This window comes from Lepisosteus oculatus, chromosome 16 (assembly GCF_040954835.1).
Source record: "Lepisosteus oculatus isolate fLepOcu1 chromosome 16, fLepOcu1.hap2, whole genome shotgun sequence".
Taxonomy (NCBI): domain Eukaryota; kingdom Metazoa; phylum Chordata; class Actinopteri; order Semionotiformes; family Lepisosteidae; genus Lepisosteus; species Lepisosteus oculatus.
The window spans coordinates 14088164-14115811 of record NC_090711.1 but is presented as its reverse complement, the minus strand read 5'-3'; the positions used below and the strand labels follow the sequence as shown (position 1 = coordinate 14115811).

The following is a 27648-nucleotide window of genomic DNA, read 5'->3' as shown; positions in this document are numbered from 1 at the left end:
TCCACTTGAACCAAACATTTATTGATTTATGGTGTGAAAGACATACTGACCGACTACTGAACATCTCTATAAAACAGTTTAAGCCAGAGAGAAACTCCAGAACAGGGCAACATCTTACTCCAAGCTCAGGTACAGTGTTTCTCACGGCCTCCACGAGTCCCAGAACAGCGAACAGATGCCACGACCTTGTGCTGCCGTCTCTTGGCAGTCAAGCGCTTCAAAACTGCCAATGCATACAGATTTGGGACATCCTGTCGTTTACAATTCTGACTTTAATTGGCTAATAAAAACGTTCCAGAGTTCCAACGCCTATTGCGAGACTTCGCTGGAGAGGTAATGTATTCACAGGGCTTTACGCCTATACTGGAGTGGGGCGTTTCTCAAAGGAGCCCCCTCTAGTGTTCAAGAGGAATTATTATTTTTGGAGGGAGAGCAGCCTGTTTTTTTAAGAGCAAGACCTTCTGGGAAAAGACTCAGTAAACACAACTTAGCAGCACAATCCATACACTGACCAACTATGAGGTGAAACCCCCTGCTTCTGTTCTGTAATGTCTGTGACACCATTAAATGTCAACATTTTCCCTGCTCTTCAGTCCTCAGGTCTTCAGTAATGACAGAGGCTTGATGTTTTTAAACCTTTGACTGCCTTCCATGGTGTCTTTAGTGCTCTAGAACACACATACCACTGTAAATCTCAAGGTTTGTACCCATGACTGTTAATAAAATAGAATGAGATCTAGAATCAGACTCTATAGTCTGACTTTCAAAGACCAGGCCTGAAAATCATACTTGTCACACTAATGCTCAGTTAATGCTAAGAGCTGCAGCAGAGAAGATGCAGAAGAAATTTTCTTGGGCCTTAACCGCTTCATGACTGCCAGGTGTACAGTAGCCATCAGAGATAGTCTGCTTCAACTGGATTAACAAATAAATGAAAGTTAACTTACTCAGTAGCAGCCTGCATCTAAAACTGCTCTACACCCAAGCACACGTCTGAGCAAAGAATAAATACAAATATCAAAAGAGGAATATTTCTCTTTGCCCCCCTTTTCAAACTGCGTTTCTCTGTGTTTTTTACATGCACGCCTGCCATTGCTCTCATTTTGAACTTTACTCTCCCCATGTTCTGAAACTGGGAGACTCTCGCGGTTTCCGGGCTTCCAGGAACCACTGAAAACGGGATCCCGGCACCAACACATTTAAAAGTGTCAAACAAACCCCAACCGGATCATCGGGAAAAGAGCAGTCTCGCGCCGTTGTTAAGTACCGAGACGAATTTCACCTGACCCTGACGCGAGTTACAGGAAATGGCCGCCACAAAGAAAACAGTAGGAACACTTAAGTAAACAGATACATCAGTAGGAACCAAAGTTAAGTTTAAACACTGGCACATGAACACAGCTTCCCTGTTGCCCCTGCCGCTCACTGACAGGTGCGCATCAGACACATGGAGGAATTGTTTTTGGTGGATTGGCACATATGCAGTAGCCAGTGACCATACTGGCTCTGTCGCAGGTCTGGCTGGCATCACTTGAGCCCGTCATCGGTGCTCTTGAACATCAGGATGGCATTGTAGATCTTGAGTGCCGGGCCAAGTTTGATGCTCATGATCTTCACGATGTCTGTTTGGGTCAGCAGGAGGAAGGCTTCTCCATCAATCATCTGGAGAAACACAATGGCTCAGCTGCTCAGAGGCTGCTATGCTTATGATAAATATTGGACACATTTCAAAGAGGAGCTACCACTGCAAATCAAAGATTCAGCTTATTAAGATTCTGTTCTCCAGTGTTATTTTGACATTCCGAAGCTCAGTTTTAAATGATTTATACCTCTAAGTATGAAAATCAATCAGTCTCTGCAAAATGACTTGGAGTGCAAGCCAGAGAATGTCATTTTAGGAAGAGATCCAAAAGCATCTTTGTTTTCCAATCATCCCTGTGTCAGAGAACTGGGATACAGAATCGGTGATGTAATCATGTCTCCTTGATCAGGGGAGTCTGCCAACATATCTCACCTCATCTTTGAAGAGCCGGGCTTGATCCTCACAGCCAGTGAGATTCTGGACGAAACTGAACACCTGTTTTGAAATCACAGAAGAGACATACAATAATATATGCCATTATAGGTTTTTTAATTTCAATTATTTTTCCTAATAATTATCTATTTGTTTTTCTCTTGAATGTTGTTGGTGGCAAGGCCACATTAAAGATGGGAACATGTTTGACATGATTTATCTTGATTTCTAACTTTACATCACAAAAACCTGCAATTTCAATAAGGGTGTGCAGACTTTTTAGATCCACTGTATATCCTTAAGGATAATCATAAGGATCCTACATGTCCTAGATATTTGTACAGCCTGGCCACAAACCCCAAAAGTCATCTAATCCTCATCCCAATCCTCCTCTCGTTGGTAGAATTATCGGATATTATAACTGCGTAGCTATTTGATACAACCAGCGTGCTCCAGTTCTTTCTATCCCCCTTTGGAACAGTTTTCCAGGGCCTTTCCAAGTCTGTGTCCTGCCCTCCTCCTCACCTCCTCCACAGTCCAGGTGGCCACTTTGCTGGCATGGATGCCCGCCACCCCTGGCAGCAGCTTGCAGTGCTGCTCCCAGCAGAGAGACAGGGCCCGGTCAGGGTGGGCCGACAGCGCCGACATGAAGAGGGAGGGGTGCACGCCTTCCGACGACATGCCTGCAACACACGAGAGCGCACGGCACACGTCAGGCTGCCCGAGCCAGCACACCCTCTCGCCCCCTGCTGGCAGGAAGACTGGGCTCACTTTCTCAACTGGCTTTGAGGCATATGAAACCGTGCAAGAGAATCCCTGCGGCTGACACCTCACGCTGGAGCCAGGAAGGCGTTAGACCCCAGCTTGACCTTCCTCTGTTGCCTCCCCATCTCTGAGCAGAACACTGGGTTCCACGACAGGGTTCGCTGACCAAACTCCCTTCCAGTCCAACCCGCCCAGCCTTCTGGCTCAACCAGTACCTGCACTGCTGTCCTACCGGTTACCAAGCCCATAGCTAAGGACGCAGATGCCGCACAATCAATCACAATCACAAGGTCACCCGCGGGAGGGTCATCAACGGCAGATGTTTTAGAAATGCCACTCTTAAAATACTTGAAATGGACCCAAGTAAGAGCCACGAGGAAAAGTCAGCTGACTTATCAACGGAAGCACCCCATTCAACCACATGGGAAACAGGCAAATCTCATCAGGAAACAATATAAAAGTGACCCGGAAGAACTCAGCGGCGTGGGAGCCAGTGGGGTGGATGCAACTAGGAGGACGTAGCGGTAATACAGAAGAGTTTGAACGGATTGGATTTAGGAATAATGGACTGGAAACGGAGATCAAAAATTCGGACTGCGGTTTAGGATATGCTGTTGGATTTAGTGTATGGTGGAAACCGCGGATTGGCATTTGGTAGAAGAAGAAGATGGAGGAGAACCTGGAACCAGAAAATTTAGAAGGAAACATTGTGGCAATCAATCTTATCTCGGGTGGAGTGGTGGCTCTGTGGCTGGAAGGTTGCCGGTTCGTATCCTGCAGCCAGCAGAGGAATCCTACTCTGTTGGGCCCCTGAGCAAGGCCCTGAACCCCGACTGCTCCAGGGGCACTGTATAAATGGCTGACCCTGTGCTCTGACCCCAGGCTTCTCTTCCTGTCTGTGTGTCTCATGGAGAGCAAGCTGGGGTTTGTGAAAAGACAAATTCCGAATGCAAGAAATTGTATATGGCCAATAAAGTCATCTGATCTTTTGGGTTGTTCAATCCCCCTGTTGACACCATAAGCGTCACAGGTTGAGCAGCCCTGGTCTTGAGTTCATTCTTACAGTAAATACATCTCTTCTAATCCATTAGAAATAATGTTTCTGTTATCTAGGCCTTATTCTGTTATGTAGCTGCTGCTACACTGTTACATCATGGGCTACTGCCACATAAACAAGCAGTGTAAAGATGGAGCACCATTTACATGTAGCAAACATGTCTTATATAATCATATAGTATTTGATATTTAATATGTTCAATATGCTTCATAAAGCATTTAGACGGAGTATTTTTTATGAGTATGATGGCTTGGCGTCACTCACTTTGGTAAGCTCTTTGTTGGCTCTTCCTGTACTTGGGGGGACGTCCTATCCTGGAAAGAGAGGCACAGTCAGACACTCAGACCAGAACGCGCAACTCTGCCCCCTGTTGTCACCTTATGGAATCACAACCTCCTTTTTCAGGGGGAGACGGCACATCTCTTCACAGTCCCTAAACAGCGCCCGGACATATCTCGCAAATGATGAATGGGGGAGCTGAATGCAAAAAAATGATGGGCCAAGAAACATGCCAGTGAGAAAACAGTTCTAAAATGAAAACTCAAAAAGCTGGAGCTAATACATTTCCTCGGAATGTGTAATTGTTTCACTGCCCTCTTAATAAATCATACAGCATTAAATCTGTCATTCTCCTGGAGCAATAATTTTTATATTGAAAGAAAAACTGACCAAAACTGAAGGAATGAGGGGACATAAATATACATCACTGACTGCACTGAGTTTACACAATTTACCTTTCTCTATTAACCTGACATCCAATAGAACTGTTAAAGGGGGCCTGCAATGCTATTTTTATATTTCGGGGTTAGAAAGAATCGGCATTGATGAGTGCATTTCAAACCACAATGAAAGTCAAATGTACACAGTAATGTAAAAAATCTCCAATTTCCATCACAAAATAGACTAAACTTCCAGTTACTGTATGTGCAGCGCCATGTTCTGTGATTCAGAACAAGGCAACAAAACCTCCAGTGAGGTGAAGTGGCTCTATTGCACTGTAAACAAGCAGGCTTGTCAATACATCTCTTCTAATCCAATAGAAATAATGATGTCGACTTCAACACGGTTTTGCCGAACTTACTTGTTAACTCTGCATGCAGATCACGTTGGAACATTTCTGTGGCGAAATATCTGCTGCGCAGTCTGTACTAATTCACTCGTACATCACATTGCATTAGTTATTACAGTGACTAGTGAGCAGGAAGGGCTGCTTCATGTCACAGTTTGTGGGAATTCTCGCTCTCACCAATAGTGAGACCAGGGGTTTGCGACAACATGCTGACTTACAGTACCTTAAGTATTACGTATTTTGCGCTTAATTTGGAATTTGTCAGTTTTCTCTATACTCAATGAATTTATTTTGTTACCGATATTTAATAACTGAGAAACTGGGACTGCAGTTCTCCTTTAACTGTCCCAGAAATCTTTCAGGACACAGATGCAGGAGTCCCACCAGGGACTTAAGACTCCTTTTAGATTCTACAGTTGTGAGTGTGGCTCTCTGTGCAGACAGACTCTGGCCTGGGGTCATTACTCCTGAGCTGGCTTGAGGGGATTTTAAACAGACACCTGCTGTTGTATGTGACCCCCCAGAAATGGCTGAAAGGTGGGATAACATCGTCAGCAATAGCCACTGGACCATATGTAGAATGTGGACTATTAAAAACCTCATTCATGGTGATAATATTGCTGGACACTGACTGTAACACCTCTGTAACACTGTCATTGTTATAATTTGGGGCACTGTGGGAGATACACTTCATGTGCGTATCCCTCAGTGTTCTCTGGATGTGGTCATTTTCAATATAGCTAAACTCATCTCACACCTTCAATGGACTGTGCTGTGACTCCACGCATCCCTAGACAGACAGCCCTATGCGAGACGGAATAATAATAATAATAATAATAATAATAATTGCTTACACTTATATAGCGCTTTTCTGGACACTCCACTCAAAGCACTTTACAGGTAATGGGGTCTCCCCTCCACCACCACCAATGTGCAGCATCCACCTGCCACAATGTGCAGCCATAGTGCGCCAGAACGCTCACCACACATCAGCTATCAGTGGGGAGGAGAGCAGAGAGTAATGAAGCCAGTTCATAGATTATTAGGAGGCCATGATTGGTAAGGGTCAATGGGAAATTTGGCCAGGACGCCGGGGTTACACCCCTACTCTTTTCGAGAAATGCTCTGGGATTATTAATGACCACAGAGAGTCAGGACCTCGGTTTTACGTCTCATCCGAAGGACGGCACCTGTTTACAGTATAGTGTCCCCATCACTATACTGGGGCTTTAGGACCCACATGGACCGCAGGATGAGCGCCCCCTACTGGCCCCACTAACACCTCTTCCAGCAGCAACCTTAGTTTTTCCCAGGAGTCTCCCATCCAGGTACTGACCAGGCTCAACCTGCTGAGCTTCAGTGGGGCTGCCAGCTGTGAGTTGCAGGGCGATATGGCTGCTGGCTGGTCCGGAATAGTCCGGAAGTGTCTGGAGAATGACGTCGGGGACAGCACAGTGAGGTAAGGTCAGGATGACAGACAGGGGGCGGTGACTGGTGATCCGGAGCACGGGGAGAGTGCAGGCGATCGAGCCCAAAGGAGGTTCAATGGAGTTGCCGGGTCACAGTCCATAATCCACAAAGCCAGGAGATCCATCCGAGACAAACAATTAAACTGAACTGAACTGGAATCAGGAACGTGGAGGATTAAAAGCATAATGGGACAAGGTGCTCCTAGCCCCAGATCAAGAGGTCAGGATGCCCTGCTGAAACCTATGCCCTTGGGCCACTCCTTGAATAACCAGAGGGGAACAGGGGACAGGTGCACGTAATGAAGGTAAATAATCCAAAAAAGGTGGGAGCGCCCCCTAGAGGAGGGATGGCGACCTTGACAGGCGGTCTCACCAGGGGTTCGAGGGCGCGGCGTGGGCGGGCCGGCGAGCGCTCACCTGCCATGGTGTCGGGACTTCTTGCCTCGCTGGCTGAACACCAGCAGGTTGCGCTTGGCGCCAGGCCCCTCGGTGTCGGACAGCTCGGTTTTCAGCCGGCCCTGGTTGCGCTCGGCCAGCGGGCACCCCGACAGGCAGTGGTGGGCCGTGAACCTCCCGGTCACATGACCCGAGCCATCGCAGCCCGGGGTGGGGCACTTCCTGTGGGAGGAGCCGGAACATTGGCAAACAACCTCATGTGAGACCAAGCAACCGACTGTCATTATCATTAATTATAACTGACAGCATTATTATTATCGGCAGCTCTGAAGGGTTCACCTACAGCAGACTAGCATCCCTTCTTGTTTTGTAAATCCGGTAACTTCAGAAACAGGAAGGATTCTCTGGCACTACCTCTGCGGATCTTCAATCTTAACAGGAACATTGCACATTGCACAAAAAGGCCACAGCCACAGAAGAAAAACTCTGTAACTGATAACAAAACTGTCCTTAAACTGCAGACAAATACCTAGAAGCTCAACATTGTGGCAGAAACCAAGAAGGAACAAGTCTCGTTCTGCGAGTATCAATGTGCGGGAAAACGAGGGTATAAGTTTGTTAGTTCTAAAGAAACGCTACAAACTCAGACGCGAGTGACACATACGGCCTTTGACTCCTGCTGGCGTGAAAAAGTCTAGTCTAGTTACAGGAGGCATCTTGTTTTCCTGCATCTGAATTACGAATGTATGCCATCTGAATTAACTGAAGCGATTAATTGCTTAATTAGTTAAAAATAAAACAAACTTTCTAATCGCGGATCAAAAACACTTGCTTAATCTGGAGCTGGGTTAGCATCAGTAAAGTTTTTTGTGTGTGGTAAGATGACGGAGCGCAGCGACAGACACTTTGCTGCGCCAGAGCTTCTCTTTAAGGATTTTAAGATCTGCACTCAACTGTCTCCTGACCTGCTGTGTTATTTCCTACATCTGGCTTCTACAAAAATGGAGAAGAAGACTACAGCATCCAGACTGGGCTACACCCCCAGGGAGATGTGCCGTGGTGTACCAGCACGAGCTGGTAGGGCAGTACTGACCGGTGGTGGAAGCTGTACTTGCTGGCTCTGGAGTGGGTCATGCCTTTGCAGGGCAGAGAGGAGTAGCTAGTCTGTCCAGAGGCTGAGGACTCCCGCGGTCCTGCACACACAGAGATGACACACACACACATGCAGAGAAACAGCCACGCAGAACTGTCAACACAGATGCAAGTTACCGAGAGGTTCAGCAGTATGCCCGCGTTTGTAAGGTCAAGATGCATCACTTAACATGAGCTTCTGCTTATCACCAGGAGTCTTCAGTCCAAAAGAGACCCTTCCTGGCTGCACTGTTTCAAGATGAGCAACTGCAAACACTGATCGTTCAGCACACACACCTGGCTGAGGACGCTATGTGATGGGGAAGGCTTTGGCTTTTTGGAAACCTTTCTACAGCAGAGGCAATCCGTGCAGATATGATGGATTCATTATTCATTATCCATTTAGGGATATGTTAGCTGCTGTCTCAATTGCTATCTGTACTACCACTCAAGAGCTGTACTTTACTGTTAATTGGAAAAACTTGCAAAATGAAGCACAGCCGGTCTGAAGGAATGAATATCCATGACAGGGAAAGGAATTAGCCAATCCTCTGTGCTAATTAAGAGGCTTATAAGAACCGCTAGGAGGAAAAGGGTTTCAGCCTGTGTCTAGGTTGCAGCCTGGACTTAGGGAGAGAGAGAGAAAGCTCCAGGAGTGAGTTCTCACTATAAATGGAATGGAATGGAATTGGACTGGGCTGGGCTGAACTGGGTTACAGGCTTGAGTGACTCAATGAGTAAGGGATGTTTCAGAAAATACAGCTTGGACTGGACTACAGGGGTCACAGGTGCTAGAAGCAGGGAAGAAATAACACTGCTTATGATCATGTTATATATGTATCTTCTCTTTGAAAACGTAACAAAACAGAATATTTGACTATCAAATCAAGGTAGATCACATTCATTGTTCATTCACGGTACTGAATCTGCTTTTCTGTACTATGCACCAACCAGAGGACAAAAAGTGAGATTCAGAAAACACAGAAACGTCAATCAGCAGAACCACGATACGAACAGCAGGCTCCAAACTGCAAGGTGACTTCCTCATTTGCTTCTCTGTTACACAGCCAAGACAAGTAGCAGTAAAAAGAAAGAACTCTTTGGAAAAGGGGGCAAACTGAGTCACCTGACCCCAACAGGGGAGAAAGTTAGAGCGAATAAGGCCATTGATGTTTCAGCAGGAGAAAAAGAATGCGCAGCAGGCTGTCCAACATTTTCACAGTCCCTAGAGCAGAAAGAGACAAATGAAGAGCCCAGGTAGGCTAGCTGAGGGCTCAACAACTCTTCCTCAGCTTCCTCAGCTTCCTCAGCTTAAACCCCTCACCCAAAGCAAATGTTCAACCGGACTCTTAAAGGAAACTAAGGTGCTCACAGCACCACCTAGAGAGCAGGCATGAAAAGAGGAAGGGTTCGGCTGTACCGGGTTGCGGGGTATTCGCCTCACGGAGGGGCAGCTTCAGGGGGTGCCCAGTGGCCTCGCACCAGCCTGCCGGGTGGATGTCTGGGTGGTCAGCATCGATCCACTCGTCGTACATGTGGTTCCAGCCATCGAAGTGAATCTGTGAGACACACGTGCAGCAGGGCTGAGCTTGCCCACACAAGACTGTAATTGCTTGGCTTATCACTCTGAGCGGTGGGATTTAGACACCTCTGGTCCCTGTAAATGAACTCCGACCTGCCCCCTGACCTCCGACCTCTGACCTGCAACTTCAGCTCTCCAATCAGCTGAAACAGTTCTTGTGCAAGTGGCTCTGTTCCTTTCACACTACTGGTTAGCACCCAAAACCTAGGAAATAGCCAGCAGTCATATCACCCTGCAGCTCACAACTGGCCGACCCATTGATGGAAGACCTCCTGGGAAAAACTGCTGCTGGAAGAGGTGTTAGTGGGGCCAGCAGGGGGTGCTCACCCTGTAATCTATGTGGGTCCTAATAACCCAGTATAGTGACGGGGACACTATACTGTAAAAAGGTGCCATCATTCAGTGAGAAACCGAGGTCCTGACTCTCTGTGGTCATTTAAAATCCCAGGGCATTTCTCAAAAAGAGTAGGGGTGTAACCCTAGTGACCTGGCCAAATTTCCCATTGGCCCTTACCAATCATGTCCTCCTAATAATCCCCATCTCTGAACTGGCTTCACTGAGAGCTGGTGTGTGGGGAGTGTACTAGTGTATTATTCAGGTGGGGCTGCACACGGGTGGTGGTGGAGGAGGGGAGTCCCTATTGCCTGTAAAGTGCTTTGAGTGGAGTGTCCAGAAAGGCGCTATATAAGTGTAAGCAATTATTATTATTAATCAGGCTGAGCCCAACCGGTCCTCCCGATCCCCTCTCAGACTGGCTCGGCCTGCGGGACTGACTCAGGAGCGGATGGAGGGGAACAGCTCACCTTTATCCTGTGCGGGTCGATGTCCTCCACAGTGGCCAGGCGGAGGATGGACGGGCTCCGCTTGTCCACCGCCTCCAGCTTCATTCCCACCTGGAAGCCATGGGGAGGGCGCTGGGAAAGACAAGGGCAGCGGTGTTCCTCCGGGACAGAGTCAAGGCTGACTCACGTCAAGCTTCCCTCCAGTGGAACACACTGACACAACCATTCTCAGCTACAAAACACTGTGGAACCAGTGGGGACGACCCCCTGCAGCTTCCTAGCTGCTCCCAGCTGGACGCAGTCTTCATGAGACAATGCAGAATGACCCCACCTTGTCCCACGCCCTGTCCTTTGTGTATTCCGGTCAACAGCGGACTTTACTCACCGGCTTAAACGTGTGAGCCGGGACAGCCGTCGAGCCAGTCTCCTCCAGGTATTTCTCCCAGGAGAAATTGTCTGGATCTGGGTAATCTGAGTGGAGAATAAAAAAAAAAGATATCCACCTGGCCTGCTGTGCCAGATGCTGCATGCTGCGGGCGATAGGACTGCCCTGGCTGTCACTCACCTTGTGGAGGGGTCAGAGGGAGGCCCCGCTCTCGGCACCAGCCAATGGGGTGGATATAAGGGCTGCTGGCATCACACCTGGGATTGGGAAGGAAAGACTGGATAACAGGAATAATACAGCTAACCCACAGACCCTGACACACTAGACAGGTAGGGCTAACTCTTCCCTGAAGAGAACTCTTCCTTGTCTGAGGGTGACAGTGTGTGGCCAAAACTACCTAGACACAGCATTGATCTGCTCTTCCCCAAACATTAAGCAGAGATGATGCCTTTGGTATATTTGCAACAGTCTTCATCAGAACATCATTCTGCAACGAATACAGCTGCTGACATAAGCATTGGTTCGCTGTATCTGAAATGAATAATACATTCTTGAAGGGGAACTGCAGTCCCAGTTCCTCAGACTGGTTATTAAATCTCGGTAACCAAATAAATTAATTGAAGGCGCTGCAGCATTTTACAAATTTGAAGTTAAGCACAAAATCGCGAACTTTGTAAAAGGACTGTAAGTCTCCATGTTGTCGCAAACGCCCTGGCTCCGGGGGCGAGTTTTGAGAACTGTGACTTAAATCAGCCCTTCCTGCTCGCTAGTCACTGTAATGTCTAAAATAACGTGACGTACGAGCGAGTAAGTGCAGGTTATGCAGCAGACATTTCACTGCCGAAATGCTCCAGTGTGATCTGCATGCAGAGTTAAAAAGTAAGTAGTATTTGTCAGAAAAACCGTCTCAAAGTCGAGAGCAATATTTCTTGTGGATTAAAAGAGATGTATTCACAATCCTGCTTGATTACAATGTAATAGGGCCACATCACGTCATCGAACGTTTTGTAGCCCTGTTCTGAATCTCAGACAACGACAGCAATATGGTGCTGCACATACCTGGAAATTCAGTCTATTTTGCGATGCAAATTCATTTCATTGTAGTCTGAAATGCCCTTATCAATGCCAATTCTAATCCAGAAATATAAAACTAGCATTGCAGTTCCCCTTTAAAAACATCTACCGGCTGTCTGGATGAATGAGTTCTGCATAATCCTGCAAGAGACATCATTTATAAAATAAATATAATTCAACAAAACAATGTTTCTGAATAAACAGTGGCTTATCTCATTTAACATGCAGTGCCAATAATGATATTTGCCATGACATAAGTGTTCTCAGAAAACAACCTCCACAGCATCAATACCAGCTTTTTTTACAAAATCAAACATTAAGACTGCCGCCTGGAAGTGAATGCATCCTTCTAAAGAAACTGCCCTACAGCATTATCACATGGCAGTGAAAAACACCTGGAAACATGCCCTAAGCTGTATTTCTATCCCTTCTGAGAACTGGGCTTCCATGTGTCCGTGCTCACCAGTAATCATAGGTGTCATCCCAGTTGTCAAAGTGAACCAGGAAGCGATTGTCTACCACGTCGGTCACCGTGGCAACGCAGATGAGGGAGGGGTTCATGCGGTCGACGGCCTCCAGCTTCATTCCGACCTCGAAGCCACAACAGACGTCTGTCTGAGGAAGAGGAGGGTGGCACAAAACAAGAACTCTCAACGCCCTTCTCCTCAGTCCTGCAAACGCACACTTACTGTATTAAAACCTCCGTATGCAGTTGGCCTACAACAACGCTCAAGCTTCCCACAAACCCTCTGTGTAAACACACCAGGATTCAGCCACCAGTGCTCAGACGATTCTCTCTCACTGCACAGACTCCTCACTAACTACGATTCCAGCTCTCTCACCCATGACCAGTCTGGTGCAACTACGACGCTTCTCATTTACTTTTTATCCTTTTCTCTCCAACATCATGAGGTCTTCAGTCAAGTAACGTGGAGAAAGAGAACCAGACTTACTCTCCCAGGACTAGCGAAGAGTTCCTTGGGGGCCACCTGTGCCTTGGCGAGCCTCAGGTAGCTGGACCAAGAGAATTCCTCCTCTTTGCACCCTGAGGAGAGAGAGAGGGGAGGAGAAGTGCCAGGTTTGGACAGTGGCGTTCAGTAACTTTCCTGAGCGCAGTTCTCACTCGTGAGAGACACGCAGCGCTCTGAGAGCAGAACTCTGCCGTGAAGGCAGAGGGCCTCTGAATCATCTGTGTTTGATGGAGGGGCTCTTGGCCCCATGGATAAGAGACGTCAAGTCTCTAGTCAGGTCACACGAGAAGAATGAAGGTAAATCCAGTACATGGAAACATCCCAGGCTGCAAAACAAGTTAAAAAATCTAAGAACTTTGTATTTAATAAATCCCTGGACATTTACTGAGCCCTCTCTGCCTGCATTCAAATGAAAAAGTTGCATAGTGCTCAGAAACTCGCTGAATGCCTGTCTGTGTTGGGAATTCTGTCAAAGACAGTCACATCACAAACATGGCTGCTGACCACTGAGACCCGTGACCTTGAGAGCATAGTTATACAGCAGACTTGTGTTTTTACGTAAAATATTTTTACACAAGTTCGTGTATATGCAGTCACCAATGAAACATGTGAAAAATAAAAGAATGCGGGGAATTTCACAAATTGATTTGAAAAAAATGATCTGGGAACTAGTTACAGAGGGTGTAGCTTCCTTTATCAGTGCTTTCTTTATGGTGCGGCTTCACCCTCAATATGGCTCGGAAAATGAAAACAAGTAGGAAGGGGAAAGGCAAGTCAAGAAAAGTGCTCGATTTGGAGTTAAAAAAAGATTTTAAACAAGTTCATCGTCAGTAGCTGCACATTCTATTCATATTCTATGGGCAGAGGGGTGGACTTAAAAGTCAATATAGCTATGACTATAGCCATCATTTTTCTACAATTCTCCCAGGAGAATTCTCAATTATTTGAATTGATTTTCTTCTGCTTATCATTTGAGTCAAGATTGAGGGCACCTCACAAATTCTGAAAAGCTTTAAAAAAAGTTTTACTGAGCCATCAAGGAGATGTCTGCCTGTGGCTGGAAGGTTGCCGGTTCAAATCCTCCGGCCGGCAGAGGAATCCTACTCCTTTGGGCCCCTGAGCAAGGCCCTTAACCTCAACTGCTCCAGGGGCGCTGTACAATGGTTGACCCTGCGCTCTGACCCCAAGCGTCTCCCCCCTTGTCTGTGTGTCTCATGGAGAGCAAGCTGGGGTATGCGAAAAGACAATTCCTAATGCAAGAAATTGTTTATGGCCAACAAAGTGATCTTATCTTATATTCATCAACAGTATGACATTATAGTCAGTGTTCCCTGTATTTTATTATTATTCAATTTTATCTGATCTATTTTGTATACTAAAGGAACCCGAGCCTTGTTATGAGCTAACAATGAAGTATTTAAGAATTGTTTTATTGCTTTGCATATTTCTAGCGGGCCAAGGTCTTTCGAACGGAGCTGTAATTCATGTATCCTGTTTTAGCAAACGATTTAGGGAAGGGAACAGGGAACTTGTTTTATTGCCATGGCAGACCTGAGTTAAGTGCCTGACTCTCTGACCTAGTTTACACATTATAAGGCAGCATGCAGTGACTGACCAATCATAAGAATGTCCGTTTTTGGATGGAACTTTTGCTCGTCTTCAAGAATAAAAGCCAGTGGTTCTGTTTGAAAAAGCGAGTGAGAGACGAGGTTAACCTGTTATCTGTCCTCCTTTATTGCAATAAATAAATCATGATTTGATTCATCAGAACCATGCGTGTGTCACGATTGTAGTCCCTCCTCCTTAAGGGTGCTCCGGCTCTTTTCACTTCTGACCTAATTTTGTGCACCTGCCCCTTGTTCCAGCCTCCTTCCCGTCCCCCTTAAAAGCCAGACACTCAGTCAGTTCGGGGCTCTGCATCTGATTCCCATATCGTGGGAGCCCGGGACCTGTAATCGCCTGGCTCCATCATGTTTTTAAGCTTCTGTTCCTGTTTCCGTTTCCCCCGCCGGTTCCGACCCGGTTCCTGTTTTTAACCCGTCTGTCTCATATGGATCGCCTGGCTTTTGGACTTTTGCCCTGTCTTTTGGATTTTCCGTTCGTCTCATCCCTGGATTGTTTGCCCCGGACTCACCCCCCTGGACACCCGCGCACTTTGGACACGCCCCCCTCCCGTATACATTCGCGAATCCTGCATGACTTTTTCCTAGTGTTTCCTCACTCCCCCCCGGATTGTGTCGTCCGCATAGGGTCTGGAAAGAACTGTTCGATGCAGTGTGGTTTTCTTTGTCGGGTCTACCAATACCATACAGTACTGTATTTGCTGTATTACTGCATTCATAATACTTTAAACTACACACACATACTCATACACTACCGGTGGATTTGACTTGTTTAAGTGAAGGGGAATAGGAGAGGCTCAGGGTGCTGTTCCGATTATATGCGATTTTGAGTATACGCGGTATGTTAGGAACCTAACAGTGTAAAACAGTGTAAAACCCGAGTCCGCTGTATTTCAGGTAACCCAGACAATGTTCCCCCAACCCCACCTCCTCCAAACCTTAACCCAGCCCGGCCATGGTTTGCCCTCTGACCTTTGGGGGTGTAGAGCTTGTGCCCAGTTCTCTCACACCAGCCGGCCGGGTGAATGTCCGGACAGTTGGCGTTCACCCAGAAATCATGGCACTCCGAATAGCCGTCAAAGTGCATGCGCATCCTGTATCCACACACCTGCAGAGGGACAAAACACGGTGTGCTTTAACTACCTGCCAACAAAACAGCAGCTCATTCCTCTTAAAATCAGGAGAACCTATCCCAGTCACGAGGCACCTGGATCTTCGGAACTATGAGTCGACATGAATATGAACCCCTTGATGCTTCAGGTCTGCTCCCTGTGGCTCCGTACGTATTTAAGAAGGTATGCAAGAATGCTGATAATTGGCAATCTGGAATCTTGCAAACCTTCTTAAATACATCAATATCAAACCTGCAGAGAGAAGCTGGCAGCCATTAAAGAATGAACACTTTCAACAACAAGGTGAAGGTTTTTGAGGCTCGGAGCAAAAGGACAGGTTCAGAGAGGCTCGGCGCAAATCAGGTCCCAGAGTGAGGCTCCTCACGGTGTGCTGGGAGATAAGTGTTGAAGAGGTGGGCCAGTGTCTAGGTTGCTAAGCAGCGGCTCTCGGAATGTTCCGGGCAGAAGCAGAGTTCAGAGAGGAGTCAGAGCGAACTTGGAGAGGGAACCTGTTGTTTAGGCAGTTTATTCTCCAGCCCCACCTCAAGTCACGTGAATTGCTATTATATGAATCTCTGATTGTCTGATTGTGAATATTGAAGGATTGGATTGGATGTTTTGTATAACAGAACTGTAACCAGACCATTGTTAACCTGTAGCCAACAAAGAATTGCTTTAATAGCAAGTTTCGATAAAAAATGTTTTTGTGACATTTGATAAAAAAAACGCAGACAGCTGACAGGGACAAATTATCTGATCAACAAGCTATGTATAATTTGATAAAATCAAAGGACCAGACTGCAGATTTTTAGAAATACCCTAATAAACTCTAGTAACAGACAAAGGGAGAAAGTTTGCTCCTAACTACAGGATGAAGTAATTTGTCCATTTAGCCAGCAGGAGAAATGGCTACTAAGTTGCAGGTTTTGAAACAAATGTTACCGACAGAGAAACTGGCAGAGCTCTCTTGCTCTTGCTCGCTGCTGCTACTGTGCCTTGACTTCAGAACAGAAATAAAGGCTTGCTGATCTCTTCAAAGCTGTAGCCTGGACTCTCTTTTTCCTGGTCTGCTGAAGAGGTTTGACCTCACCTGTCCGTCTTCACTATGCTGAATAATGCAGAAATATTAAAGCTCTGCCAACCCCAACTAATTAAATAACTTTGTACACACCCTTGTGAGCGTGTCTTTATGATCCCATATAATCCTTTGTTTAACTGAGAATACTCTTTACATGACGTACAGTGAGAGGGGGGGCTTTTGATGCTGTAATAAAGCTGATCGACTCCACTCTGCTGTCTCTTATGTCTCTGTATGGCCTGACCCAAACTCCTGTGCTTTCAGAGGTAGTGGGAAATTATAGGTAGCAAACAATAAACTACAGCACTTAACCTTGAAAAGACGCTTTAACCAGGAGTCAATCAATCCTTTATCAGTCCAGCAAGTGACACTGAGGAGTGCTTTCCTCAGGCTGACTCCTGTCGTAAACTGTACTTAGCCCATCCTTCGCTCGCACCTCAGCCACTGTGAGGACGAAGTACATGGATGGGTGTTGTGGGTCGATTCCTTCCAGCTTCATCCCCAGACGGAAGCCATTCTTACACTGAGGGACCCGCTGGTACTAGGAGAGAGAGAGACAGACGAGCAGTCAATGTAGGCGTCTCAGTGTCTTCAAACAGTTGAGCACCGCATAGCGGTGAAGAAGTCTCAACCCCATCATTGAGGTGTCTTTGTCAACCTAAGAATGACAGCAACATTTGTGGTGAGAAAAAATACAACTAACAAAATTGCCAGTTGCATTAATGGGTTGTCATGTGTTATGGAACTGAACACCACAACTGTAGCTTATTTTCATGAGCCCTTCTGGTTGGAGAAAACTGGGATGAGGATGAGAAAACTGACAAGAGTCTACTGCACTGACACAAGATTTATTTCAGCTGGCTGCCTTTCACATAAAATAACAGTCCATGCAATTAGATCATTTTACTAGCAGCAGATTTCTAAGTGGAAACTTATTGAAAACATTTTAAATGTCTTTATGGGCTTGACTCTACTTGATAATGAAATTCTTTGCAAAATAAAGTATCAAAACAAACAAAAGACAGGTGAGCTGTGTGTGTACTGGGCTATCCCAGGAGCCGACAGGTGAGCTGTGTGTGTACTGGGCTATCCCAGGAGCAGACAGGTGAGCTGTGTGTGTACTGGGCTACCCCAGGAGCAGACAGGTGAGCTGTGTGTGTACTGGGCTATCCCAGGAGCAGACAGGTGAGCCGTGTGTGTACTGGGCTATCCCAGGAGCAGACAGGTGAGCCGTGTGTGTACTGGGCTATCCCAGGAGCCGACAGGTGAGCCGTGTGTGTACTGGGCTATCCCAGGAGCAGACAGGTGAGCCGTGTGTGTACTGGGCTATCCCAGGAGCAGACAGGTGAGCCGTGTGTGTACTGGGCTATCCCAGGAGCAGACAGGTGAGCCGTGTGTGTACTGGGCTATCCCAGGAGCAGACAGGTGAGCCGTGTGTGTACTGGGCTATCCCAGGAGCAGACAGGTGAGCCGTGTGTGTACTGGGCTATCCCAGGAGCAGACAGGTGAGCCGTGTGTGTACTGGGCTACCCCAGGAGCAGACAGGTAAACTGTGTGTGTACTAGTTTTAACAATCTACCTCCTGAAAAAGTCTGGGTGCGGCAGCCATGGCCTTCTGCTCCTCCAGGTAGTGAGACCATGACCACACCTCCTTCTTCCCCTCCGCAGGCCCTACACACATCATGTTAGCACACAGTTAGCACATTGTTAGAGCAGAACCAGGTTTTACAGTTTTCTATTGACGGAAAAAGAAAGACATTCCAGTTTCATATATTTGAAGGCATTTTCACTCTTTTTTTTTTGCTCGCTTTTGTTTGTTGGAGCACAGGAATTTCCCTCTTCTGCACATTGCAATCCATTTCGCTGGAGTGTCCTCCCACAGGTGGGCTAGCGGTATTTTAGGGAGTGAGTTACATCACTAAGGACCCAGCTGTCACGAAGCCGAACGCTGAAATGGACTGGGTAGAACACCAATCAAAACAGCTTTACTGAGTTCTCAAAATCTACTGCTCTGCAAAGACAATCAACAGAAAAGACGGGTACTCTGATTCAAATGGTTTCAGTTACACAGCGGCTGATACACAAACATAAGGAAAAGCTGGTGAGATATGGCAACAAGCAGTGAAGCAAAGCCGGGCTTGGCAATTCTGGGATAGCCGTCATGGTCATGTTTTAGCAAAGTGTCAGCAGAGCAGAAGCATCGCCTTTTAACAATACTGCTTCATTTAGAGAGACACGTTCAGCACCGCGGTGCCGGCTCACACTTGTGGTCCTAACACTGGCCCATCATTACGAACCAGGTTTTTCTGTGGGAGCTGTGTCAGCCGGAGGTGTCTGTACCTGCCCTGCTCTGCCTGCCTTCTATGACAGGGCCACAGGACTTCAGTTCCTCAAGCTTCTCCTCCTACAAAATACAAAACACCGCAAAAGGAAAAGAATTACAACACTCACTGAACCAGCTCAACCCTTCCCCACAGATCTGAAGCTCCTGACGACTGACAGAGATTAGGAGTTCCCCTCTCTCAGAATGACGCACAGCTTCGCTCAGCTGCTATTTGCTTAAAATCAGCAGTCAGCAAGAGCAGCTCAGTAAATCTTATTAAATAAGCTTTACTGCAGTCCCAATTTCTCAGACCGGTTATTAAATCTAATAACAAAATGAATTCATTGGTGGGACCGCAACATTTGACAAATTCCAAATTAAGCACAACACTCTTGTGAAAGTAACAAAAAAAAGTCTCAAAGTCAAGAGCAATATTTCTATTTGATTAAAAGAGATACATTCACAAGCTTGCTTGTTTACAATGTGTGTACATACCCAGAAATCGAATCTATTTTGTGATGTAAATTGGAGGTTTTACATGTTACTGTGTACCATCTTACTTTCATTGTGCTTTGAAAGGCATTCATCAATGCCGATTCTTTCTAACCCTGAAATATAAAAATAGCGTTGCAGGTCCCCTTCAAAGAGCAGACTGCACTCCACTCTTAACAACAGGAGTGGACCTGGACACACAGCCAGGCAAGTAAGTACCTTGATCTTACATTGAACCAAGGCCTTGAGCATACCTGGGACATGTGGCTATTTTCTGCAATTAAGCCCAGTTTGTGAGTCTGTCACATTACTAAGGACTGGCTTACAGCAAAACCAGACCCTGTAGATCCGAAGACCAGATTTGACCTTCACATTGCAGCACAGAAATCAGCTTTCAGAGAATTGTGAGGCTGCAAATGGCGTCAACTGCATAATGTACTTTCCTTTAACCTTACAATACACAACTCAAGAGCAGTACTGGGACTCGGGGTAATGTCAGACCAAATCAGACCTCTCTTCCTTACCATAGCCTCCATCTCAGACTCTTCTTCAGAAGGGCTCATATAATCCTTCCTCTTCCTCTTCTTCACTGGTTTCAGCAGCTCAGGGTTCAAAGCATCCAGCTGCATTCCCGTGGCCTTCTCAACATCTGCAGGCCTGAGAGAAGACACAGGTTTCTCTATGGATGTCCTGCCTGTCGTGGAGCAGTCTATCACAAGAGGCACTGTGTGGGCACTACAGGGACGGTCAGGGCTGATGTAGCACGTGCCTGTTCAGTGAACAGTTAGAACTAAAAAAAAGGTGAAGGTTTTTGTGGAATCTGTTCAGAGGAGACCATCCAGGTATCTTTCTAGACATGAAGGAATGTCCTACATGGAAATCCATGTCAAACAGGAGCTGCGTTTTTCCATAAAGGGTTGTAGGTGTATGAAACAAGCTACCCAGCCATGATGTGGAAGCCGATATCTTGGCTTCTTTCAATAAACAGCTGGATCAGATCCTCAGATTAATTAGCTACCAAATGGCCTAGGAAGGACAGATGGCTTCCTCCTTTTTGTAATCTTTCTTATTTTCTTAAAAGGTCAACACAGGAGCAACTAAATGCCCATTATAACACGGCTGCAAATCTTTCTCTCAAAGAATGTTTTGAACAGGGGGTAAGCTTGTTTAGCTTTAGCTGTCACGGTGAATTGACACCAGTGCAATGTCAGCTGTATGAAAGGTCATTCTAACACAATCCTGCCTGTCTCGCAGGCTGTCCGTCTGCTCTCAGGCTCTTACTTGTCTGTGATTGGCTCCCTGCGCAGCTGCTCTGTGAAGCCCCTTTCTGCTGCTGGGCTGCGGCCTTCATAGCTCCCAGAGCCCCCTTCCGGCAGCGGCTCCTCTTTAATGGTCTGTTCCGGTTCCTGTGGACAGCCAGTGGCAGGACTGTGGGAGATACCATCTGGAGAACAGGGGGGAAACCGTCAGGCACCTCAGGACACGTTTCACTTCAAATGTTACCTATCACCAGGAGTTATTTACAAATTACAGTCATACACGGCAAAGTTATTGGGATAATTCCATCTGATTCTCTACCAATAAATACAAGTTAATATTTCAATTATATTTGTGTTTTACGCAACAAGAGGATAAAGTGTTCAAAACAAGCTTTTTGACCTGCACCAACCTGAATGGGTCAGCAGCAGAAAAATATAAAAAGAAATACTGCAATGTCTTCTTTTTGTCAATAGAGGAGTCTGCACAGAAACCTGCTCCCTTCACCTGGTTTAAGGGCTGACTTCCCGTCTGTCTCCATCTCCTTCCCAGCAGCCCCTTCTGCACTGGGATCAACGAATGGCACCTTCCTGTCACTGACGACTTCCAGCGTGCCAAAGTCATTCATCCGGAACTGCGGGACACACCACCCCCTTTTCAGTACACGTGTAAGTACGCGATGAAAATATTCCAGGACACCTATTAATAGACCGACTGGGAAGTAGAACCACTCACTGAGCATCTTCAAGAGAAATGGAGGAAATGAAAAAATGAAAAGTGAACGCAGCTAAGAACGTTTCCAAGAAAGGACCTTAAAACTGAAAAGGAGCACAAGCTCTGAACATCAAGCGTTCACCACCAGTGTTTCTGCAAGACATGATGATTTCAAGGGTCAATGTTCTGAAATCTGGGACATTTAACTAGACATTCACTCATTCTGCACCTCTGGTTTAGTTCCACAAATCAACAGCTATTACAGCTATTTTACCAATATAACCTGCTTAGGCTAAGTATACAGGATTTAAGTCAGCTAGAGGAACTGTGGATCAAAACCTGGAGGACAATTTAGGGCAGCCAATCAGTCCTACCCTCCAGATTTTGAGAGGTGAGAAAAACCGGAGCACAGCACTGGAGGCAAACAAAGAGAGAACATCCAAACTCCACATTTAAGGTACTCCAGTCCAGAATCAAACCCAGGACCAGAGTGCTGTGAGGCAGTAGCGCTAACCACCATACGTCCCTTAGGACGAATTAAAGAAGCAGACAATACCATACCTGAGGCATTACAGTATATCTTCCCAATCTGGTCCTTGTGAGGCCAGTGCCTGGTTTTCAATCCAACTGAGCTCTCATTTACTTAACTGAAACCTTCACTGAAACCTAATTAGATGTTTGCTCGTAATTTTCTTTTTCTGCTAAAACCAGTTGATTGCTATTATTCTTCATAAGAAAGAATACAATAGTTCTTAAAAAGCAATTTAAGATTAGGAAACACAAAGTAATCCCTATCATTCACTAATCGAAATATTTTCTCAATTAAGGGTTTGATTAAGTCATCAAGAGCTCAACTGCAATGAAAACCTGCAGACACAGGGCTCACCAGAATTAGGGCTGATAAACCCCGTGTTACAGTCAGTCACATGTTCTGTCTTTCCAATTAGAAGTTTCCAACGGAGAAGTAAAGGTATGAGGTATGAGCACATCAATCACAACAGGGGATGCAGCTCCATCCTCATATCAAACACCTGACATTCCAATTTCAAAAGCTCAAATCCACAAATATTTCCCAGATTACACATTGCAAGAGGCCACCATTTTGGCCGAGAGCTAACTGGCAACAGAGGAGATCCAAGGAGTGCGGCGACCCAGGAGACGACAAGGCGGGAAGTCCCAGAATACCTTGAGGTTGGTGCCAGGGAGCACGGCCACGCCTTCCTTCCACTCCAGCACGTGGACCACGCTGCAGGCTCCGCCCACCTGCGGGGTCAGCGCGGAGGTCACCGGCTCTCCAGCCCCGCCCCCCTTCAGGGGCTCCATGTGGCCCCTGGGCCCCTCCCCATTGCGCACGCCCACGAGAGTGGAGCTGGGGGCTGGGAAAGAGACAGCAGGCTGGAGGAGCACTGGGCTGGGGGGGCCGCGTGCCCTCCAACACAGGGCACGCTGGAGCCTTTCACCCACGCGCGCCGAACTGACTCCTGCCCTCAACGGACAAACAGCCCCCAATCGGTTTTCAGAAACAGAACCTTCATTTTTCAAGCTACTAACTCTGATTAGCAACAGATTCTGAAAGCCCGATTAAGGTTTCTTCCTGTTTTCTGAAGAATTCTGCTGATCAGTGCAACCCATAACTACAAATTAAGTTTCCTATCAGTCCCTGTCTATAAATGAGCCACTGCTCATATAAATGAAAGAACCTGTGGCCTTTTCTTTGTCCATCATGAATGTTTCTGAATGGCCGATACAACAATATTTCAAACCTGTTACTGACTCACACACTGGCTACTTCCAGTTTGCGTGTGGTGCGAAAGGGACTAGTCAAGACAGCTGTCTCTCCGGGCCTATGTTTCTAAGTTCTCTTAATGGAGTTTTGCGTTTAATGCCATTACTGAAGGGTGTGATGAAATAAAACTGGTTTTGCTTTTCAACCATCCACAGGCAGTAGAGGTCAATAGCAGAGGTCTGTTCATTCCTATTCCTCTGTTCACAGATGTTATCACTGTGTTGAAATGTCCTGCCTCTGATACAGCAGTGTGGTGCAGTGGTTAGGGGTGTTGAATTTGGACCTACATGGCTCCGGGTTCAAATTCCACAGGAAACGCTGCTGTTCTACACTTGAGAAGGCTACATCACCTAAATTAATTCAGTGAAACACCCAGTTATGCAAATGTGAGTCACCGCAGTCAAATAAATGAATCACTACAAAATGAAATAAATCAGAAATAATATCACATGGTTCAGAATGCCATGCAACTCGAGTGCTGACACTTTAGTAAACAAGTCCAGAAACCAATGTTAAGCTTAATTTCTCTGAAAAACCTGGAGAAACTAAGGAAGACATTTGTGATGCTGTCGTGAGACTTCATGAGCTTTCTGGACATTTCATCAAGCTATTAGTGCAGAATCTTAAATCGCTAATAACACAATGACTAAATACCGCTTAGCGAAAAGGATAAAGTCAGCATCTAAGGATCTGAGTCTATAGTGGCTGATCGGTCTCAACCTGCTTGTCATCAGGTGGAGCAGTGGCTCTGTGGCTATGGATCTGCACCTGTGGCTGGATGGTTGCTGGTTCAAATCCTGTGGCTGGCAGAGGAATCCTACTCTGTTGGGCACCTGAGCAAGGCCCTTCACCCCAACTACTCCAGGGGTGCTGTACAATGGCTGACACTGCGCTCTGACCCCAAGCTTCTCTCCCTGTCTGTGTGTCTCATGGAGAGCAAGCTGGAGTCTGCAAAAAGATGAATTCCTAATGCAAGAAATTGTATATGGCCAATAAAGTGATCTTATCTTATTATTAATCGAGCTTATAAATCCAGCTTTCATTCTCCTGCATTTTGACTGTGGGCTCGTTAGTGCCCAGGAAATGTGCGTCGCATTAGCAGTGTAATGAGAGCCTTGTGTGTGAATGGCTGTGCTTGAAACTTCGAGAGCCATTCCTGGGGCACTGTGTGTCAGAAGCACAAGAGAGATCTAGTCAAGAAAAGGCCACAACGGAACAGAAGAATCACATCACAATTGTGTGAAGATGAACAGCGGCATAAATACATGAAACAGAGCACTACCTTTCTGATCTCAGTATGTTCACCGAGTTTATAACTTCATACTTAAGCAAGTATGTAACCAAGCTAACACAGTACTTGCTTAACTGGGCAAATTTGACATATTCTATTTTTGCAGCTTTTACAAATTTAAAGAAATTTATGCTGTGATTCCAGAAGAACTATGTGGCTAACTTAGATGTACCCACCATCCTCAGATCAGTACGCCTATAAGCAACCAAAATAAGCAACAAAGATCTCCTGTGACAAAGAGCAGAGCTTTTCAATCAACGTCTCCGTCACACAGCACACAGTGTTTGCATAAAGACAGTTCAGGAGCGATCAGCAAGTTTTTTTCCGAATCCATGGGTTTTTCAAGAATACAGAGTACAAAGCAAAGCTCACTATTTTTTTTTAAAATTAAAGTCTATTTTGCTGTCATTTGACAATGTTGCTATTGCGATGCAGACATCCTGGGCTAGTGTGACCTCTAGGTCAACATTTCCATAGTTTTCATGGATATAATTGGAAGAAATCAGATAATTTTCTGCTGTCCTTACGGCATCTCAGAGCTGATATTTTCTTTGCTTGGGCTGTGATGGATGCAAAGGGAAGTCAGGGATCACTTAGTTCTTATGTCTTGCAACGAATAAGCTGCAGAGCATTAATACTGCACCAGCCCCTGTGCTGCACAGGACTGTGCCGCTGGGAGTGACCTCACCTGGCAAAATGAAAGCAGTGGTCTGGGCCTGGGGGCGTGTCTTCTGCACTGAGATCTCATTGGCCGGGAGGGGGGCGTTGCCTTCAGTGGAGGGGTTGTCTCCGCCCACCACCAGCACCTCAAGACCCACTTTCCTGCTCATCTCCTCGGGGACTGGTGCCACCGTCTGGCTGTGATGAGAGGCAGGTATGGGTCAGTGCCTACAGCGGTGTCCCAGAGACACCCGGGTAGCCCTTGTGATGACGATCCAGACTGATTTCACCCAAACCAGCGCCTCATCATTAGAAAAGCCTCATAAATTAGGCAACAGATGTTGCAGATTTTGAAAGAAATTACAATATTCCCAACAGTTTCTTGAGTGACGTAACTTTCTTTCCACAGGTTTCATGCAGTGAATGGAGAATTTACCCTATTATATACAGAAGTATTCTTATTTTATTATAAATCAGATAAGATTTCATTCAGGTACCCAAATGCACGTAGTCTGGGATGTCTTTAACAGGGGACTCTACTTCTGCTACAGGGAAGTGCAGTTAAATCTGAGAACAAGATGCACTACTTTACACAAAGGGCTGTGGGAGTCTGGAACAAGCTTCCCACCCATATTGTCAAAGCTGATACCCTGCTTTCTATAAAGAAACGGGGGAGACCCTGGGATCAATTAACTACTAACTACACTACAGACTAGCCGAGTCGAATGGCCTCCTTTGTTATCTCTTCGGCTAGTTACAAGTAACCCGGAGAGCAACACACTTGGCATTCCCCGGATCGTTTAATCGTAGCGTTCATAAAGCGATTGTTTGAGCGAATTACACTGCTAGACACAGGAATGCAGTCAGCTGTGATCTGATTTTGGAAGTTGTATGTGCTGCAACCTGAAACGCCATTTAGATCAAACGCATCTTTCACGTTCAAAACCTCTAGCGGAGAGGCGGCGGTCTCTCCCCCTGACATTATTACCCAGACGGCGTGAAGTACTGCGGAAACTCGTGGGCTTTTCTATTTCATAAACATATTACCATTACCGGTACCGGTGGCGGTTTGCATTCGGTCCTGACAAAGATTTATCCGTAACATCTTTCTGAACCATGTGAGGCAAAACACTGGCTACACGTTACGGGGCGAAATATTTAGAGGCGCAGAGCTGTTTCTCCAGCACTGTTAAATAGTATATACTATATACCGTCTTTGCGCCAGGGTACCTGCAGTACGCTAGACACCAGGAGCGCTGAACCTTGAAAGCAGTATTAAAAACAATACAACCATTTTTTTACACTTAGTCCACAGCACCGACCTCGTCTGCGACTGTGAGCTCCTTCATCTCAGTCCCTTATTTCACAAAGAAACCAGTTTGTCATAGAGAGTAGCCGTCTGCTTTCTTCCCCCAATTACAGGACCATTATTAAAATGTGAAACCCTAGCAATTTATAGCAAAATGGCGGCATGATTTAACTCTTTCAAGAATCTTGTGCGATGTAGGATTCGACATGCAGCTTTTCATCAAAGTGCAAGGCGTTGAATGTTTCATCTACTGCTGACAATATTTAATTTAACGTTATGCAACAGCAGAGTGGAACCCCATTTCCCCCCTAGATTTACTAGACAAAAGAGAAACCGAAAACTACCCCAAATACCACAACTGAGGTTGTCAAAAAAACCACAGCTTAATCAATATGGGTTTATTATAATAAGATGACTATACATTAAAAATGAAACATGCTTAATGAAATGTAAGAAAACTAAGAACCTTCTCAACACCTTAAGATAATGCTTATGACTACAGTTAATCTAGAACACCCCATGCTATTATTCCGTTTCGAGATGTAGAAATAATAAATCGGCACAATGTGTGTGAATGAACCGATCGGTCTTACCAGCGGTTGGTTCTCCTTGCGGCTCCGGGCGCAGCACTGCGCATGCGCGAGCCGCGCACCGGGCATGCACACAGGACTGCAGCGGCTTCACAGCCCAGCCGCGCCGCTAACACTCACCGCGCTGGGTATGCGTTTTAATTCACACTCGACAACTGTCCGTCAAACTCCGCACTTTATTGGAAATGTTTTTGTTGGCACAATCACAGCCCCTAAGAGCGGGTTTTTTTCTCCCGTATTCCCGCGACGTCTTCACTCATCTCTTCTCGCCCTCCTGGGTTTCCCCACAGCGTCCGGCTGATCGAGATGAACAGGCAGGGGCCGCTTGAAGTACAAGCCCGGCCTTTCCTGCATACATCGCAACACCGTCTTCTCACATGCACCTCTTAAGGGAGACTACAGACGCAGCCCCCGCCGCAAAATAACGCTTCCAGCTTGTTTCTCCAGCTCTGTCTGCAACACTCCGCTTCATTGCTTTGGTGTGGAGTTGACCGATTCCTAAACCCACGGAGGCCACAATGTCTGAATTGCGCGCAACATGAGGTGCCCTTGATGTTTACTCTTAAATTCAAGAGCCAATTAGCACAAGCAACTTCAGTTTCCACAGTTTTAATGAAAACTGGTGGTTTATTGACCTAGGGCAAATCTGCACACAGACCCCCCACTTTTTATCTGGGCTCAGAGGTGTTGCAGGCACTATACCATGAAGCAATTTCAC

The 27648-nt window shown here is 46.3% G+C and overlaps 1 protein-coding gene across 2 annotated transcripts; it reads right to left on the bottom strand.

Annotated features, from left to right (window-relative positions):
* Positions 1–27640, bottom strand: l3mbtl1 (L3MBTL histone methyl-lysine binding protein 1). Of its 2 annotated transcripts, none has more exons than XM_069179609.1 (22): positions 26934–27640; positions 25060–25229; positions 22480–22670; positions 21088–21214; positions 20605–20767; positions 19848–19980; positions 18849–18912; positions 18088–18179; positions 16945–17049; positions 15291–15426; positions 12679–12770; positions 12189–12340; positions 10832–10908; positions 10652–10737; positions 10288–10398; positions 9322–9460; positions 7864–7963; positions 6792–6992; positions 4101–4150; positions 2540–2697; positions 2015–2077; positions 1–1662 (listed from the first exon to the last, which is right to left on the bottom strand). In XM_069179609.1, exons 1-22 carry the CDS (start codon positions 26975–26977, stop codon positions 1528–1530), a joined length of 2589 nt encoding a protein of 862 aa, XP_069035710.1. In that variant the 5' UTR covers positions 26978–27640; the 3' UTR covers positions 1–1527. The 2 variants fall into 2 exon arrangements, with proteins under 2 accessions (XP_069035710.1, XP_069035711.1); XM_069179610.1 differs by lacking the exon at positions 26934–27640 and adding an exon at positions 26354–26555.
* Positions 27641–27648: the final 8 nt, after the last annotated feature.

Excerpts from the sequence above, each read along its gene's own strand:
- l3mbtl1 (XM_069179609.1), bottom strand. The coding sequence starts at position 26,977 with ATGCGCAGTGCTGCGCCCGGAGCCGCAAGGAGAACCAACCGCTG. Across the intron at positions 19,981-20,604 it reads AGGGAGCCAATCACAGACAA|GCCTGCAGATGTTGAGAAGG; the intron begins GTAAGAGCCTGA and ends GTCTTCTCTCAG. Across the intron at positions 10,399-10,651 it reads CGGCTCACACGTTTAAGCCG|CGCCCTCCCCATGGCTTCCA; the intron begins GTGAGTAAAGTC and ends TGTCTTTCCCAG.